At 37.6% G+C, this 18194-nt stretch overlaps 1 protein-coding gene across 4 annotated transcripts in view; it reads left to right on the forward strand.

Annotated features, from left to right (window-relative positions):
- Positions 1 to 17741, forward strand: part of LOC146467742 (bifunctional 3'-5' exonuclease/ATP-dependent helicase WRN-like) — a 42970-nt gene extending 25229 nt beyond the window's left edge. For all 4 annotated transcript variants that reach the window (XM_085125319.1, XM_085125318.1, XM_085125317.1 and 1 more), the window contains 23 exons: positions 2181 to 2287; positions 2986 to 3069; positions 3884 to 3972; positions 4984 to 5075; positions 5279 to 5351; positions 5811 to 5865; positions 5975 to 6028; positions 7020 to 7121; positions 8183 to 8263; positions 8928 to 9003; positions 9455 to 9511; positions 9807 to 9862; positions 9970 to 10001; positions 10389 to 10466; positions 11074 to 11144; positions 11858 to 11898; positions 12068 to 12185; positions 12662 to 12774; positions 12879 to 13047; positions 13344 to 13439; positions 14212 to 14308; positions 15077 to 15142; positions 15962 to 17741. In XM_085125319.1, coding sequence (XP_084981445.1) covers positions 2181 to 2287; positions 2986 to 3069; positions 3884 to 3972; positions 4984 to 5075; positions 5279 to 5351; positions 5811 to 5865; positions 5975 to 6028; positions 7020 to 7121; positions 8183 to 8263; positions 8928 to 9003; positions 9455 to 9511; positions 9807 to 9862; positions 9970 to 10001; positions 10389 to 10466; positions 11074 to 11144; positions 11858 to 11898; positions 12068 to 12185; positions 12662 to 12774; positions 12879 to 13047; positions 13344 to 13439; positions 14212 to 14308; positions 15077 to 15142; positions 15962 to 16230 — 2076 coding nt within the window. In that variant the 3' untranslated portion in view covers positions 16231 to 17741. The remainder of the gene's footprint in view (positions 1 to 2180; positions 2288 to 2985; positions 3070 to 3883; positions 3973 to 4983; positions 5076 to 5278; positions 5352 to 5810; positions 5866 to 5974; positions 6029 to 7019; positions 7122 to 8182; positions 8264 to 8927; positions 9004 to 9454; positions 9512 to 9806; positions 9863 to 9969; positions 10002 to 10388; positions 10467 to 11073; positions 11145 to 11857; positions 11899 to 12067; positions 12186 to 12661; positions 12775 to 12878; positions 13048 to 13343; positions 13440 to 14211; positions 14309 to 15076; positions 15143 to 15961) is intronic.
- The last annotated feature ends 453 nt before the right edge of the window (positions 17742 to 18194 follow it).

An 18194-nucleotide genomic window follows, 5' to 3' on the forward strand; every position in this document is an offset into this window, starting at 1 on the left:
AGCGGTCGCGCTATCGCATCGAGCGAAAAGCTGCTTGAGAAACTGGACGAGTCTGTATCTTGTCGATTTTGCCAGGGAAGAGTCCGAGTCATGGAAGACGCAGCGACTAAGCATGGACTTGGTTCTACCTAGAGAATCCAGTGCGAGAATAAAAGCTGTCCGTCGCACAAGACAAATTCTGTTTTTAATTCTTCCGAGAAGAGCAGAGCGTTTGAAATAGACCGGGCCTCTGTTCTTGGCGGCTTCCAGCAATCGGCAGCTTCGCTTTCGTTCGTGTTGATTTCGCAGTGGTTTTCGGCATCTGTACCAACCTAGCCAATATTTCAAGAAATAAACACAATATATTTTTATTGCTACATGAAAACCGTAATGTTGTTTGTAAATTAAACGATTACTATACATGTACATTCAACAAATTTTGTCTTTTGTCCACACGCGGTGTAATTGAACTAACTGGAAGCAAAATACAGTCGAACCTTATTAAGCGGTCACCCTCTATTAAGCGGTCAGTTGTCAAAGTCCCGAAAATTAATTCCCTTATTTACTGTAATTCCGACCTGTATTAAATGGTCACCTCTATTAAGCGGTCGCGGTCACCCTATGCGAAGTCCCAGCGAGCTGTTTCAATTGTCTTGACCTGTTTTAAACGGTCACCTTGTAAAAGCAAACCACATAAATATGGTAACAAGTAGCGTGCCAGGCAACTGAGCTTCTAATGAGCTGCACAATCGTGGCATTAATGTTTTACTAGTCTGTTTCAATACCATGCTCTCCTTTGTCATACCATTTTACCGCCGAACTTTCTTAACCAAGTAAGTGATGTATTCTGTGCAACCTGTATTAAGCGGTCAACCTGTATTAAGCGGTCACTGAGCCATTCCCCGAGGGTGACCGCTTAATACAGGTTCGACTGTAATTTATATTTCCCGCTACCTTCCGCGAAAGTTTGTTCCTGTTACATGTTACCAGTCAAAGTCCTATTGTTAGAGAAAATTGATCCCTCTCTGATATCAATCAGTACAAACATTTAGGTGTTATAATCTCATTCCATGTAGGATGCCGCCAAAAATGTATTTTCCATTTTATCTCCGAACGCAAATTTTGCCGATCGGCTCGTACATTTTGAACTCCAAGTCGGCAGCCTTTCAATCAATTTCGCTAAAATTTGGCCAGAGTGATGCCATGTATCTCTTCTACAAAACCGTGTCTGCGAATTTTAATACTCCTTTTGATTTTAAAGCTAGAGCTTTTTTTCCACAAGGAGTGTTGACTAATTGCCTTCCCCAACTTCATTTGCTAATAAAAGAGAAACAAACGCACTTGTCAAAAATCTGAGACACGGTTTTTTAGTAGAACGTGTTGAGAAGCGAATGCGGTGTTAATTGTTTTCTTCCGTTTATTTCCGGCGGGAGTGGAACATGATTTATAGAGACGTGTACTTTTACACAAAGCGTTCCAATTTCGAAACACATTTAAGTAAATAGTTTTTGTTAGTTAAAATCCATAATCTGGAATTATTAAGCTTTTAAAAAATATATGGTTTATAGGGGTTTTTATAAAAACAACTAACGCTACAGCGATCCGCGCGCGGTCAGTCCTGAAGGGTGGCTGATACCTTAAAGGGAACCTCCACTCTCACAACAAATTGACGGGTAAGCGTTGGAAATAGTGTCTAAATTCTAAATTTTTGTCTAAAACATAGAAATGACATTCAAGTGTGTTAAAAATTAGGATTATCGACAACTTTTGCTTTTAAATTTCCTGGGGGCAGCCATTTTGAATTTTATGACGCGTAATGGTTGCCGCTATTGTTATTCAGTAGAAGTTCTTTTGTGTAAAACAATTGAACAACCTTATTACGTCATGAAATCCAAGATGGCGGCGCGTGGGAAATTTAAAAGCGAAAATAGCCGATAATCGAATTATGTTTTTTCCGACACTGAAATATTATTTTCATGTTTTCCAATGAAATTTCAAAGAAAATTGTATTTTCAATAATGTAACGTTAACATGTTTCGAGAGTGGAGGTTTCCTTTAATAAAATCATGAGATAACAACAGCCTGTAAAACTCTTGTACTAACGGAAATTCAAACGAAGTTGCTGCTTCCTGGTGATTTTTACTTTCAGAACTTGGCATTAATAAAGTAATAATTTAAAGTATTTTTCATTCTTGTTCAAGGTACCTATTGTGGCCCTGACAGCAACTGCTACCCCCATTGTTAGAAAAGATATCTGCCAATCCCTAAAGCTAAGAAATCCTACTTACGTTTGTACAGGGTTTGATAGGTAAGGTTGTGTGTGATGAAAGATTTTAATTGAAGGGTTGAGAGCATAACTGTCTTCTGACAACTTTTAGGTCAAATTTTCATTTTGCTTTAAATGCCAGTGAAGTTTTGCAATTTAATCAAAGAACACCGCTTTGTGTTTTTCCCTCCAAAGCATCTGTTTTTCTCCTTTTTTTTTGCTTTTGCATGACTCAATATTTTGGCGTAAAATCTTGTTTGTTGTTTTAAAGTGTAAACCAGTTTGGGGGGGGGGGGGGGGGCACAGAGCCGTGTTCTCTGATTAAATTGAGGGCCACGCACATGCAAAAAATTTAAGCACTTTGAGCAAGACAAAAAATCAGGCGAAAATTTGACATAAGACTGTTATGTTCTCAGCCCTTCAATTATTGTTAATATTACGTAAACACTAAAAGATGTTTTTGTGTTAACATTATTTAATATAATTATTTAGTCAATATATAATGTGTTATTAGTATTAATTAGATGAGGAGTGGATCTAAGGTTGCAGTATTCTCTATTCTGATTCTATAATGGCGCACGTTGGGAGAATTTCTTTAAACACTTAATATTCTAAAGCTGATCATTTCATTCATTCTCATGACCTCTATGTTTGATGAAGTAGTGATATTGTAAGGAGAATTTAGTTTCTGATCATTATTGGGGAATAAGGGGTTTTAATGTGGTTCTTTTTTATTCCAGGCCTAATTTATACTTTGAGGTATCGAGAAAGTCTGGCAGTATCAGGGAGGATTTTAAACCTCTCTTGATCAGAACTGGAGATAGGTGAGACATCAATGCTAGCATTCAGCACTACCCTACAACCAACCAATCATAATATCCAGGGATGTCCCTGGCTATTATTAATGGGAACCCTGACTTCTTTGATGTAAAAAATAAAGCACTGATGCCACCAAGGGAAAGCAATCCCAGGCTACTTTCTTCACTTCTCTACTCACTTGAAAAATTAGCGACAGCCCTGGAACCCTCCAAAATAAGCATCCTTATTATTTTGCTCTTTATAATGTGATCTTCTCAGTGGTTAAGTTCATAGCTCAATATATATAGGCATAGGTACATGTACACTTCGAAATGAAACAGAATAAACAAAATAGAAGAAAACAAAATGAATGCAAAGTACATGTTACTATTGATTACTTCATAAAATGCCCTGTTTTAGCCATGTAGGGTAAGCAAAATGATGTGCAGTGTATTGTTCAGATGAGCACTAAATTTTGTATTCTGATTCACTCTCATTAAAGAAAGTCTCATCATCTTCATCATCATCATCATATCAACAACATCACCATTGCCATTTACTGATTTCTGTTTTCAGTTGAGTTGAAATGTGCTAAAGAGATTGTAGAGCTTAAGTGCTGTAGTTACTTGTCTTGCTCCATTTCATTTGCCAAAATACAGTGAGTCCCCAGCTTCTTCATTCTGTATCTGACTGGTGACAATGATGCTGTATTAAACAATACCATTGATAGTATAGTTCATTGGTGGTACAGTTCTTGCTCAGAAATGGCTTATTTTTCATGAGGGGACTTTATTTATATCTACTACAACTAAAGGTGATGTCATTTTACTGAATTTGCAGATCAAAGATTGAGTACTCATTTGATGGTCCCACAATAGCTTACTGTCCAACAAAGAAAACGACTGAAACTGTGGCCAAAGAACTTCATGGTACGAAGCACCTTTAATAACATGCACAAAATAGCAGAGGGAGGGTTCAAGGGAAAAATAAGAACAAAAATAAAAAGAGAACAATGATAAACTACATAACCCTGTGTGGCAATTAATGCAAAATGCGACCTGTAGTGATATATCCTAGTGTGTACAGTCATTCATTAGCCTGAATTAACCATTAAAATATTAGTCATACCCCCTTACCCCAGCCAGCTTGCAGATAATACTTGCATCAATAATTTAATTTTCTTGCTTTATTATTTTGTCAGCTTGAGAAAATTGACAACTTTTTGTGACCAGTCAAGTGTGTTCTTTCAAAAGGCCATATGAAGAAGAACCTAACAACAACAACAACAACAACAAATGCCTTGTGGTTGAGACATTGCATTCATAGTAGTGCATTGTGTTTATGTTTGGTTGCCTTTTTATAATATTGGAAGTTATTAAAATCTGGACCATTGGATAATGCAATTCCAGGGATTTGATTGGCTTGGGGCCATGGTATATGAGCCATTATACCATGCCCGAGAAATTGCAGCCATTAAATTGTTTTATGGTTGTTCTTGCAAAGCGAAATCATCAAGATCTAGCAATATTACTTGATTGTTTTTAATAAAACAAACCGGTAGTTATTCTGCTTGTGCTTGTTGAATATGAGATGATTATAACCAACTTGGCCTTGTTGGTTTTTTATCTTATAGCTATGTGTTTCGTTTACAACTGCTTGTCACAGTCTTACATGGTAGTGCTGATATTGTAGCAATATTGTAGTCTTAATTTTTGTCTATTACTAATACCTGCCAAGATTAGCTAATGCTATACGCAGGTTGTGTAAATTGTCTTTGTATATTTGTTGGAAATAATAATAAATAAATTGAAATTGAATTGAATCATCTCATATTATCCAATGCGTGCTCGTGGAATAATTGTTACACTATATTAAGTTTAATTCAGGGATAATACTGTCTTGATGAAAACACTGTTAATTTTATTTTGTTGATTGTGTAGGTCTAGGAGTCAGTTGTGAATATTACCATGCTGGGTTAAGCAATGACAAACGTAAAAGGGTGCATCACTTATTTATCAGAGATGAAATTCAAGTACGTATTTCACTTTCACCTTGCTTACAATATTGTTGTTTCAAATCACAACGTTCTCATTCCTTGAAAAGTTTATAAACTTCATTTATTGAACCAGAGATTTTGTCTTTGGTATTCACTTACTACTGGCAGTTCTGTTAATAGAGGTTCACTTGGAGTTTTTTCAATTAATTTCCTTTTATTGTTTTGCTTTGTCTTGTTAGTGCATTGTTGCTACAGTAGCATTTGGAATGGGAATTGACAAACCAGATGTGAGAAAAATTATTCATTACGGAGGTACTATAATGCTATAATATATTATGCCTTATGTTATAGAAAGTCGGACATTGTTGAGTAAGCACTGTCCTCTCCCTTTTGTGTCATGTGATTGGGGTCTTGACAATCTGCGAGCCAGCGAGCCATGCGAGGCAGACGTGCGAGGCACTCAGGTTAGCCTAAAAAACACTCCGGTTAGCCTAAAAAGCACTCAGGTTAGCTTAAATAGCTCCCCGGTTAACTTAACGGTTAGCATTTATGTTGGGGGTTGTTCGTGTCTCACATGCCTCGCATGTTTTGTTCATGCCTCGCATGTCTGCCTTGCATGCCTTGCACGTCTGCCTCGCATGCCTTGCTGGCTCGCATTAATTGTCCACACTCATGTGATTGCTGTGTTTCTTGTTAGCTCTTCCACCTTAATCTAACAGCTTATCTCCTTCCTGATTGAACTGTTCATTTTGATATTTGTTTTTGTTTTAGCTCCAAAGGATATTGAATCATACTACCAAGAGATAGGCCGAGCTGGGCGTGATGGGTTAGTACCTATATTAAAAAAACCAGCAACAACAACAAACTTTAAGCAATTTATTGTATTGAGCAGTTTTTGTAAACCTTATATTTTTATGTGTTGCTTTGTTTCACAGTCTTGCCAGCACTTGTCATGTTTTCTACAGTACAGCTGATTTTGCTCTTAACCGGTGAGGTCTTGTGTCGGCAGTTAATGCACTGGTGGTTATTGTAACAATTTGCATATGTCTACAGCATGACTTAAATATCAGATGATAACATCTGTGACACTACCATATTGTGCAATTCCAGAAAAAATCCATACCCACCCTATGGAAGGTCATTGGAAATTCCTAGGGTGAGGGGGGTCTTAAATGTCAAAATTTTAGAAGCAAAGTATGAAGCTAAACTGGAATTTCCTGGGGTGATGGGGTGTGCAAAACAAAAAACCTTCCATGGGGGGAGTATGGATATTTTCTGGAATTGCACATTGTAACCAGTTGACAACCACAGACAAAGAAACAGACTTAAATGAGATGCAGTAACTTAATGAGATGCAGTAACCACCTCTTAGGGTTTCAGCGATTTACACTTTAATTTGGTTTGTTGGTCTAACTTCTCAAACTCATTAATAATTCCTGAAGATAAAACAAATAAAAACACTAATTGTGGAGGAGATTTGGAAAGTGATCTTAATTATCATAAAATAAGGGGAACTTTTGCATTGAATTTCTCCAATAATTTCTAGTGGTTTGAGACACTAGTCACTGAAGAGTGTTTCCAAACACCTCAAAGTTTGGCTGCACCTCACTTTTAAAAATATTACATCCAGTCATTTTTATAGTTTATTTCCTTGCAATACTTGGAGATAGCTAGAATACTTATTACTATAATTAATTAAATGCAAGTTATGGTTAGTAGTTTATAAGGTGCTTTGTCAATCTTTGGTACTGTAATATCCATAATTCACAACTTCGTTTGCATCATATCACAACTCAGAGATCACGGGACTCTGTTCTATTTAAAATTTTGCAAAATTAATGCACATCCTGTGCCTCTCCACAAAGTGACGTTGCCCGCAACTGGGGTGGAACTCAGTTTGCATGAGTGGAAATGCTACATGTGGGCCTTTAGTATACTAATATCAGATTTATCAGTGACAGTGAACTCTATCTGTTACAGGCACTTGCTTAATGACGTTTCAGCGCAGTCCTTTAAAGAACATAAGCTGAGAATGCTGAACAAGCTTGAGCATTATCTAACGACTACAGAGTGTAGGAGAAGGTTAATTCGAGAATATTTTTGACTTTAATGCCACCTATTGTTGATACCATACAAACAGGCAGAGCTAGGAGCCACGTCTGTTTCTGAAAATTTCCCTCTAAATCAGGCATGCAGCTTATCTCAGTCTGCGAAAATGTTTCATCCCTTGAATTCTCATACAAAAGGGTCCGGCCCAATTCCTTTCCTGGTTACTAAGATTTTCTTTATGATCCAGAATGAACACCTGTTGCCTTGATTAATTACCTGAAAAACTGACTTTATTGAAGAAATATCACTAGAAAAGCATACCTCACTGAGAAATGATTGGATTGGGTAGCCATGACATTTTATACTACTTCAAAGTCATAATAATATTATTGTACTTGGCTTTTGTGCATAATTTTTTTCATTTTGTTCAGTTTGAACACTCAGGAACGCTCAAGTCTAAGCCTACCTTAAGTGAAGCAAGAATTGCTGTTAAATTATTGGGACTTGTTAAAACCCTGTTTCAAAAATGTGAGATTCTAAACTTGGTGTGTGGCCATGCTGCTTCTATGGTATTATTTTTTATAAATCAGTATCCAGGAGTTTCATTAAGGGCTGGTTACTGGGCAAATTGTCCAACTGTGCACACGATTTTACCAGGCTTCTTTTACGTCAACTGATTTTTTTAAGGTTCAAAATATTCTGGTGGAATTTTTGGGTAGAAAGATTTTGGCAATAAACCATTACTTTTGTGGTTTCCCTGAACAAGAATGTATCCCTTCCCACTTTGAAAAAATCCCTCCTAATGAAAGCATGGTGAATAAATAAATTAAAGCGATCCCTACTAATTTTTATATTTTTGCAAAGAAAAAAATTGTAGGGGTGCATTCTGGGCTATTGACCAGTTTTCTTTGGGACTCAAAATTTGGTTCCATTTGCAACAGTCCCCTTAATAATGTAAATGAGTATACCCACCAACCTTTTTCTTGTAACATCCAGTCTTAAGATTCAGTTGTTGCCTCCAATCATTTTATATTTGAAAAGTAAAAAAAAGCCAGGAAGTTCTCAATGTGATAATTTACTGTTTGTGTTTACAGAACAATTTTAGCTTACTTTGAAGATAAGGTGGATAAGAGCATTGGTGGAAAAGATGACTGTTGTGATATTTGTCGAAACAGGTTTGTACAGGAGTCCATGACACCTGGCTGTTACGGGCACCCCGATAACACGGAGCTAAATCCCCAGCAAAATTAATTACAGATGTTTGACTGAAATAAATTCCTGCTATTATGGACTCTCGCTATTAAAGACACTTCCAGAAGGTGTCCACATTAAAGGGAGTTGACTGTAGGAGCCTCTATCTGTATCACTTCCTTGAGTCAACCCTTTCCCACATAGATTTCTTTTTGAACTGTTTTTCCTGCAAAGAGGTATGATGTATAACAATTTAATTGTCATTGCTCTTCTTTGATGGAGTATTTGAACTGTGGGCATTCCAAAGGTCCCCTGAGACCTGTTCTAAAAATAAATCTACTTTGGAAAGGGTTGCAATTGACTCCAAGGCTTTTTTTGAGAGTTAGATGTTTCGAGTCATTGGTACCTGGTTTGTTTAAATAAATGAATCATATTGATTGTAAGAAATGGGCTGGAGAGCTGTCACACATATAAACCTGAAATCAATAATTGTATCACTGCAGCATTTGTATGGTAAAAACATTTCTTGACATTGTCCTGTTACAACATGAGAACAATTATTTTTATTAATTTTTTTGAAACAAGTGATGTAAAGCATGTGTGAATGATACAAGTTTAGGTTAGTTGACCTTAGTCCATTGTTTACAGGGCTCTTAACCCAAATGTGAAGGATGATAAGAGAGATTTTACAAAGGAAGCTAAATTGCTTCTCAATGCTATAATGGTATGTATGTGTAATATCTATCTTATTCCACGAGCACGCATTGGATATGAGATGATAGATAGCCAACAAGGTGCATATTGTTGAGTTGGCTATAATCATCTCATATCCAACAAGCACGAGTGGAATAGTAATTATTGTTTTATTAAAAACAATAAAGAAATATAATTTGCTAGATCTTGCAACCAGAAGACAATTTAATGGTCTCTATTTCTTGGGCATGGTATAATGGCTTGTATACCATGGCCGCTGAGCCAATCAAATCCCTGGAATTGCACAATACAATGATCCAGTTTTTAGTAATGTTTGTTATAAGCCTTAAACACCCCAACTTACTTTGCACAAATTTGATATGGCTGATCCTAGCAGTATGCATATTATCTCGAAATGTCAGCACTCGATTGATCAGTAATGATAAAGTGTACTTCACATTTCTTTTGTGTGTGTGTTTCAGTTGACAGGGAATGGCAGGTTTGGTGTATCAGTCCCTATTTTGATGCTGAAAGGTTCAGTAAGTACAACATTGTTCTGCAAACTCAAAGTTAAAGAGAACAGTGAGTTAACATACGACTGAGGAGGTTATATGTTCTGAGCACTACAGAGGTTTGCTGAATATAGGCTTATTTTACAGTTAATTTGGCAAGAAATTGTAGGGAACCCAGCCAGCTTCCGCTTACTGACTAGAGGGTGTCCGTTTAAATGGGACTTAGGACTGTAGGACTAAGGCCCCTTTTCATCAAGAAGTCACTTGACCCAAGTTGAAGTGCTTCCATCTATGTAAACAGCCATATTATTTTACTCTTTAGAACAGTCAGAAAGTGCCAAATTGGCTTACAAAGAAGAAAGAGTTTGGAGCTGGCAAGTGAGTAGACATTTATTCTGCCAAAATTTTTTAGAATTTTTTTTATAGTGTTGTATGTTATTGAAGGTGTTAAATTTTAATTTTAATTTTTTTTTTTGTTCTTACAGTTTTCGTTCAGACAAATGGTGGAAGAGTTTTGGTACGTATTTTGTGTTATCTGTCCTGTAAAACAAAACAAAAAAGCGACACAAAACTAAAGAAAACAAAAAGCAAAACAAAACAAAAACAACAACAAGTACACAGATCAAGCAGATTTCTGGATCTATTGGGAGAACCTGCATTTAAGATAAAGCAGTATTTACACTATATAACTTATTCTAGGGAAAACAAATTACATATTAATAACTTACTTATTTTATAATAACAAAAAACTATAAAAAAAACATGATCATACAATGCTTTCTTACAATGTGAGGTGGACATAAAGAATCAAGGTGTTCTTTTTTTTACTCATTGTAAATGTTTGGTATGAAACTGTATAAAAATATTGTCTTTGATACTGTTTTTACCATGAAACACTTTGCAGGCCGTCAACTTATGAACCTGGAGTTTCTTCAGGAGAAAACAAATCCAGGTGGCTTTGGCTCCCTCACGGCTCTTTCAGGTAAAACAGCTGAGACCTTCCACCATTTACAACGGTAACTAACTTTTCTGTTGTATGATTTTCTAAAGCTTCTGGCTATCTGTCGTTTTTCTTTGGAAATGGAGGGGGTAGGCGGGTTCTTATGTAAAGTGGGTTTATGACACCACATCCTTTTCAAGGCTCTTCTAATGTTTCCTTTAACCCTTAATATCAAAGAACAAATTCTCGTATCTTGTCCCCATACTTTTCTTATAAAAGTACTGAGGAGAAGTTAAGAAACTTCACCTTGGGTGATCATATACTTAATTCTCATGACCTCAAGGGTTGAAAAAACATTGATATTACGAGGGGGAATTTCATGCTGATCACTGTTAGGGTTTAAAGGATTAAGGTGTATCCCATCCGAAATTATCCATAAATAGAATAGAGAATTTGGGAGACTATCATATTTGGAGATTCTTTGCGGTCAGTTCTTGTCAAACGACCTTTAAAAAGCACTGAAGAAACAAAAAAACATGGTAATACATGGATCAGTTGGTTAGAAGTGTACATTGGGCTGAATTTTATTCCTTTGTCTTGTAAAAGATATGAAAGCAAGAAAACGATTTCTGTTTGTCTGTCTTCGCAGCAAAAGGTGAGAAGTGGCTAACAGAAGCTACATGGGATGAGGCTGTTAAAATGACGCTGACTCCAAACCAGGTTTGTCCGTTGCAAAGCTAAGATGCAGTAACCATGACTTAAAAAAATGAAACTGGTAGACATTGTGTTCCAAAAATCCCTAAACAAATATACGAATTTGCCCCCATTGTTCTTCTAACGAGGTAGAAAATGAAACCCATTTTGTTTTTCACTGTAATTTACATGAGCAAATAAGGAAAACGTTTTTCAATGATATAATTTTGAGATATCTTGAGTTTGATGCTCTAAGTGAACAACATAAAATATTATTTCTCTTTAATAACATTGACCCTTATATTTGTAAAAAAAACCCCTAGGTTATTGCATTTTTTAGGCTTTTCAGAAGAGGACACAAAGAACGTGATTATGTCAATGCTATAAATTACTTTATTTTATCACTGCTATATACTTTTTCTTTTTCTTTTTTTTTTTTCTATTGTACTTTTATTTATTTTTATTTCTATTTTTTTTTTTTTACTTATTTACTTTTTTTGTGTGCAATAGCATCTATGTATATGGGAATGCAAATAAGTTGTTGTTGTTGTTGTTGTTGTCGTCCGTTTATTCCTTTGTTATTGCTGCCCTAAATGGTTTGGCTCTTGAGTAGGGTATGTTCGAACTTCTTTATTTCTCATAGAGTAACCAGAATGACACATTGGACTTGATAAATTCACGGCTTTAGATGCTTAGTGTAAACAGGAACCGATAAACAAACATTTCTGTTTTGTTAACAGGATCTTTTATTGGCGGAAAAACAGTCACAACCAGCAGCTAAGTAAGTATATAATCCCCCCCCCCCCCCGACCTAAAACAAACTTCAGTTTGAATTACGTTCTGAAAATTGGTATGCTTTCGGAGCTCTTTGATATGTTAAATCCTTAGGCGGTCCAATGAGTCGTAAAATGATTGTATTTTCTATGACGTTACTGTGAATTCTTTGTCAGAATGATATTGCCAGTGTCTGTCGCCTCTGCTTCCCCAACTTGGCATCAGACTAGCGGAGCTCAGGTTGCCATGCCTACAGTGACGCCAGTTGTCGATGAAAAGGAACTGGAACTTCAGGTAAGAGAATTCGCTATTGCTTCTGCTCCGTAAATGTGTTGAAACTGTAAAGAACTACTAAGCGTGAAGAGTATTTTTGAAAGCGTGAGTGTAAAGGCTTCATTTGCAGAGATGTTAAACAAAAACCGCAGTGGATGGAAGGAAGAGGAAGGCTAATTTCTCGAGTTCACATCTTACTCTCTCCCTCTCCGACCCCATTTCCTTTTCAACGATCCACTCTTGCGACCACATCACGCTTCTCCTTCAAAGATGATATGCTCACTCTCAGGAGTCAAGCGCGGGAAAACATGTAACGGTTACTTTAACGAAATTTGGCAGTGTCAAGCGCGGGAAAACATGTCAGTAAACGTTGCTGGCCAAGGGCGGGAAAAGTTGCTGGCACGTGACACTCCCTGCAAATCTCTTTTCCTGATTGGTCAGTTAAATTTTGAGGATATCTTGTTCCGTTCAATTTAATGCGAGTGGAATTTTTTTAGGGATCTCTGTACTCTACACTAATGAGGCTAAGAACGGAATTGTCCCACTCACTGGACTGTCCGCCTTACATGATTGCTACAAACAAGATCCTTCTTGATATTGCCAAGCACAGGTATAGACAATGAAGTTTCTATCAAGTAACGTAATTGCGCCAGTAACTGTGCTCAGTGTATCCTGATACCTGACAAGCTGTGATTTTTTTTTTTTTTTTTTCAGACCAACCAGCATCGAAGCTCTTTTGAAGGTAGACGGAGTGTCTGAGAGACAGTGTGAACGCTTTGGACAACAGCTTGTTAACTGTGTGGAAACTTTCTGCAAGGAAAACAAAATCGAGGCCGACAAATTTAACGACCAAACAGACACAGGGAGTCCAACAGCTTCGCAGGTAGTCTTTATTTCGCATGCACATGATTATCCCTATCATTGGCTTTGAAAATGTAGTTCACAGTGTAACTCTTCTAACTGGCCTGGAACTGTCTTGTAAGTTTTGTGTCGTAATTGTGATCAATATCCTGATCTTGGGTGGCATGTGTATTCAGTTATACTGCGAAGGGACGGCTTTTGCTTACTCCATGCATATATAGTCTTATTTCTGTTGATAATTGACTGCAGTTTTAACTGTTAAAATTTCCTTTATCTGCTCGCATTAGTGTAACCGCCGACTTTTTTCTCTCGTCACAGAGTTACGTAGCAGAACCTATAGGGCCCCTCCGACGTGAACTGAGTCAGACCGTGACAGCCACGTACAACCTGTTTCACGACAAGCACATGACCATTGTGAGTACTTCATAGAAACATTTGCTGTGTTGGGTCGGGTTCCGCGTGGTTAACCCTCTCTTTACTCTCAAAACAGTCTCACCCTACTTTGGTGTTTTTGTTTTATGGCGGTAATGATGAGAAGTTTAGAAGAAAACGTAGACGAAGGTCTTCACTTGTACACCCGTGAAATAACATTGACGACAGTCTTCTTTGCGGGAGACTATCAACAACGAGCTTGGTGATCGAATGAGTGCTTTATAGTGCGCCTATCTGGGTGGCTCAGACGCTCTTTTGATTCCTTAGACGAGTAACTTTACAACACTGACATAGTGTATGAATAAGCACAAGCGGATCCATTAAGCCTTTAACATTTGTTGGGTTTCCTGCAGTGGATTAGCATCTTATCCAGATGGGGAGTGATAATACTCCTAGATGTTTCATGCCACAGAAATTACGTTTAGCTTCGGAGGTGTATAGGGCGTAGTATCTTTACCTCACCCATCCTCTAATAAGCGCCTTTCTTTGAATAAATTCCCCCTTCTCTCCTCTTCGTGGCCCCCTCGATTAAGCCCCTACCCCTGGCACCCTTAACCCCAAATATGAAATAAGCACCCAGGCGATTATTCGAAGAAATACGGTATTCAAGACACAAGCAATGCAAGCACGTTCAGCGTAGATAATTTACTTCCTTTTTCAAGGGAAAGAGTTTTTGTACGTCTAGGTCTCTATCACACATACACTCATGGAGCAAGCTAGCCATTTACAGATGCTGTTCATTTATTACTTACAGAAAGAATTGGCGAAATCGAGGAACCTGGTTGAAGGAACCATTTTAGGCCACCTTAGTGACGCTCTGAAGGCTGGTTATCCTGTGGACTACAAGAGAGGTGTGTGATGTAGAGAATCCGTGGTGTGTGGGGGGGAGGGGGTGGGCGTCTTTTCTTTTGTGACGATAACTTGATGTAGTCTCTCTACAGACTGTTGCTCTATCAAATCCGTCATCTGATTGGTGCAAACATTGTATCTGTTTTGGTTTAATTGTTTTTGGTTTAAACATTTTCAAACCAGTTAAATTTTTATTTTCCTTTATGCAGTATTCATTACCATAATCTGAGACAAAGAGAAACAAAAATCAAACTGATCAAACTGGTTTAAAAGGTTTTTTTACTATAACTGTCCAAATTCCCGTGGGCTGATTGGCTCATGGCTATTTTCTATAAGAGTAAAACAGACAATAAAAATGACGTCAGATGTAACGCGCGCGCTTTCTCAACGAAAAAAATTGCCAATTTCGCTCGTACTTTTTACATGTTATTGTAAAAAACAAATCGACGGCAGTTTTCTATGATCTATACTCTTATAGACCATAAAATGACGCCATTAAATGTCCAAAACTTGGCAGTTGAGTTTTGAACATTTTTTGACGTCATTTTATGGTCTATAAGAGTATAGACCATAAAAAAACTGCCGTCGATTTGTTAATTAAACCCCCCAAAATGTTTGAACCACAACACATCTCTTTCACTGTCTTATTCAGTCCTCTTCGGAAACAAACTATTTTAAGGTAGAAAGGGCCGCAAGCCGTCCTGCTCGAGACTGCTATCTGGTTACTTAATGTTGAGTATCTGATGTGTTTATGTTATTTGTTTGTATAGCTGGACTCACCGATGAAATACAAGAGTTAGTGACGAAGACAATCAGGTCACCTCCGATCAATTCAGGTACTGACTACAGTGTGTTTTTTATGACAGTAATGCAACAACATTCACAAAAGAATGTCGGAAATATTCAAGTGTCTTCAGAAGGCAGATGATCTAATATAAACTTTTGTTTTGCATTAGATCATTCAGCGCACGAACGAAAATGTTTTCGGACCGACAGCGAGCTATATTATTCAGTAAATTTTGTTCTAGCCTGTAAAGAAATCGCATGCTGTATTTGTTCGAAAAAGCGGCTCCTGAATTAAACGCCGCCGCCTTAGCAGCCTTAACTAGCGACGGATGCGGAATCGAAATCGGAGTCGGAATCAGAAGAATCTGCTGACCTGGTGTGAATCAATACGACGGAAGCAGAAACGGAAGCCTCGCTTTCATTCAAAAAGGAGGAAGGCCGCCATGTTTTCCGTTATAAATCTGGGATTGTGAATGTGCTGTGTGATTGGTTGATTCTTCTGCTTTTGCTTCCGATTCTGGTCAGCCAGTTCTCACTTGTTCATAAGCGATGGAATCAGAAGCAGAATCGGAAGGAGAAAGGAAACGTTCTGATCCTTTGCGTTTCCGATTCGGTCGAGCTTACGACTGCGATTCCGTCTCCATTTTTTATTCATAATGGAGTTAAAGGTTCCTTACCCTTCCGATTTTGTTGCCATTGTGAACCAACTCTGAGGAACCTTCCGTCACTTTTGTCGTTAATAGCGTGAACCGGTCTAACAGATTAAACGTTCTATTCTTGTGTTTTACGCCAAGACTGGTTGTGTCCAAATGTAATACAGTAATAACTCATAGCCGTAACATTACTTTTCCATTTTCTCTTTCTTTCAGACATCAGCAAGTTGTCAGCGATAAAAGAACGCTTGCCAGCTCACGTGTCGTACGGCCACATTAAGCTGGTGCTCGCTATTTTGGAGCTGTCATGTGGGACCGCCACTTGTAGCACCCCTGCTGCACCCCCAAAGCAGAGGTCCTTTACTTCCCGTTCCCCACTAACGAACGTCCCCAGAAATCCCAGACCTTCTTCGCAAGAAACCGCAAGAAATCTTCCAGGATGGCTTTCAGGAAAAGCGGGCGGGAAGAGGAAGAACCCCTTTTGAAGACGAAAACGGATCTGTTTGTTTAATTTAGACCCTTCTCGTTTCAGTTCAATTTGAAATGAAAAATGGATTCTCGAAGTGGACTTGTTTTTTTTTCTTTTTCATTGAGCATCATTTTAAGTTGGTTGCTTGGGGTTTTGCGCGTAAATCGATCTTACTCGCGCATGTTGGGTTAACTGTGAGCTTCCCGAGAACGGATTATTGACGATTTTCAGATTTTGAAAAGCCGCAGAAATGCAAAAATATTAGTGACGCGAAAAAGAAAGTCGCTTAGCTGTAGAAGAATAGCGAAGCATCTTGCAACACATTCTCTAAGGTCCTCCAAAGTGGCAAAATTAAAGTTTCGTGGAAATGAAAATTCCCTACGTTGCGATAAAACCTTTCCTGTTCTGCTCCATTCTTGTTGTTATTTTCATTTTTGTAGAGATACGAAGCAAAATCACTCCCAAGTTTTAGACTTGATAAAAAGTGGATTGGTTTCCCCCCCTTCTTCCGATATCAGTAAACAACAACTGAATATTGTTAACTTTGTAAAAGGGAATTCGGAAAGCATTTTGTATCTAAAGTAAACATCAATAGTTTTTTACGTAAAGCGTTGTCTCTCGTTACTGTAAATGTCCTTCATGTGTAATATTTGGAGAAGGCTATGTTTGAAGGATGGTGAGACTTGGTCGAGATTAGTACTGGTTGAAATGTTGCTATGACCTCGTCCCTTAAGGAATGTAGACGTATTTCAGCGACAGCCGGAACATTTCAAGGAGTCGCCGGGGTATTCAGAAGCGGATCAAAGCCCTGGGCAACTTCAATCTGCCCGGTAGAACTCCAAAAGAAATTAAAACTCGATTTTAAACGAATAAAAACAACTGATTAATCGGCGACGACAAAAATCTCCAAATAAAATTTTTGCCAACAATTGATTGGATACTGATTGGATACAAAGTTTCGCGCGAAAACCACGCGCTAGGAGGCGATCAAAGTTCAATGTTTGCACGGTAAATAAAGGTTCACGCGGGATGACAAATCATAAAAAAAAGTAAGCTTCAAAGTTCTATTAAAAGTCCACGAGCTAAGGGATGGACCATTTTATTTTTGACGGGGGGGGGGGGGGGTTGGGCAATTACCAAAAAAAAAAATTCATGCACAGCAAAAGTAGAGAAAAAAATCGTGCACAGTGGGCCAAGGGAAAAAAATCGAGCAAGCCTTTCTACTCGTAGGATCCGGTTAGACCAAATGATAAAACTAATTTTTACTTTTTGTCAATTTAATTTCAACAGACAAAAATGCTTTGTAATTATTTGTATAATAATTCACCTCTTTGTGTTTCATGTCATATATACATCATTTCCATCTATCTCTTGTATTAAAACATAAATTTGAACCTTTTCACTGAATCTGGTATAATATAAAATTCATGTCATAAAATCACTTTCCATCTCTTGTATTAAAATACAACTTTCAGTTATCTTCAACATATCTGATATCTATTAATTAAATAAACAATATAACTATTACTGTTAGTGTTCACAGTCTTGAATATATAGCTGTTTCGACAAAGGTTGTCCAAAAAAGCGTAAAAGCGTACGCGACACTGCCGAAAGGTAGTCTGGGAAATACCCAATAAATTTCAATGAAAGCTCAGAATCCATAATGCCTCGACCCTACAGGAAAGACTTGAGATGGTGGACAATATGGATTCTGAGCTTTTATTGAAAATTACTGGGTATTTGGGGGTGTATTTGGTTGCTTGGTGAAGGGCATTAATGAAGTGTTTAACTCTCTGGGATGTATCCCTAACCATTGGTTTGTCAAGTGGCTGATAGTTATTTCTACCATCCAATTGTTTCTGTCCCTCATTGATTTTGTTTTCCCTGTTCATAACGACGGTTGTTGTGCCTTTATCTGCTTTTTTGAGAATAATTTCTTTGTTATATGAAAGAAATGTGATGGTATATTTCCAGCCTGGT

The sequence above is a fragment of the Pavona decussata genome, unplaced genomic scaffold (assembly GCF_977016875.1).
Source record: "Pavona decussata unplaced genomic scaffold, jaPavDecu1.1 SCAFFOLD_134, whole genome shotgun sequence".
Lineage (NCBI taxonomy): Eukaryota > Metazoa > Cnidaria > Anthozoa > Scleractinia > Agariciidae > Pavona > Pavona decussata.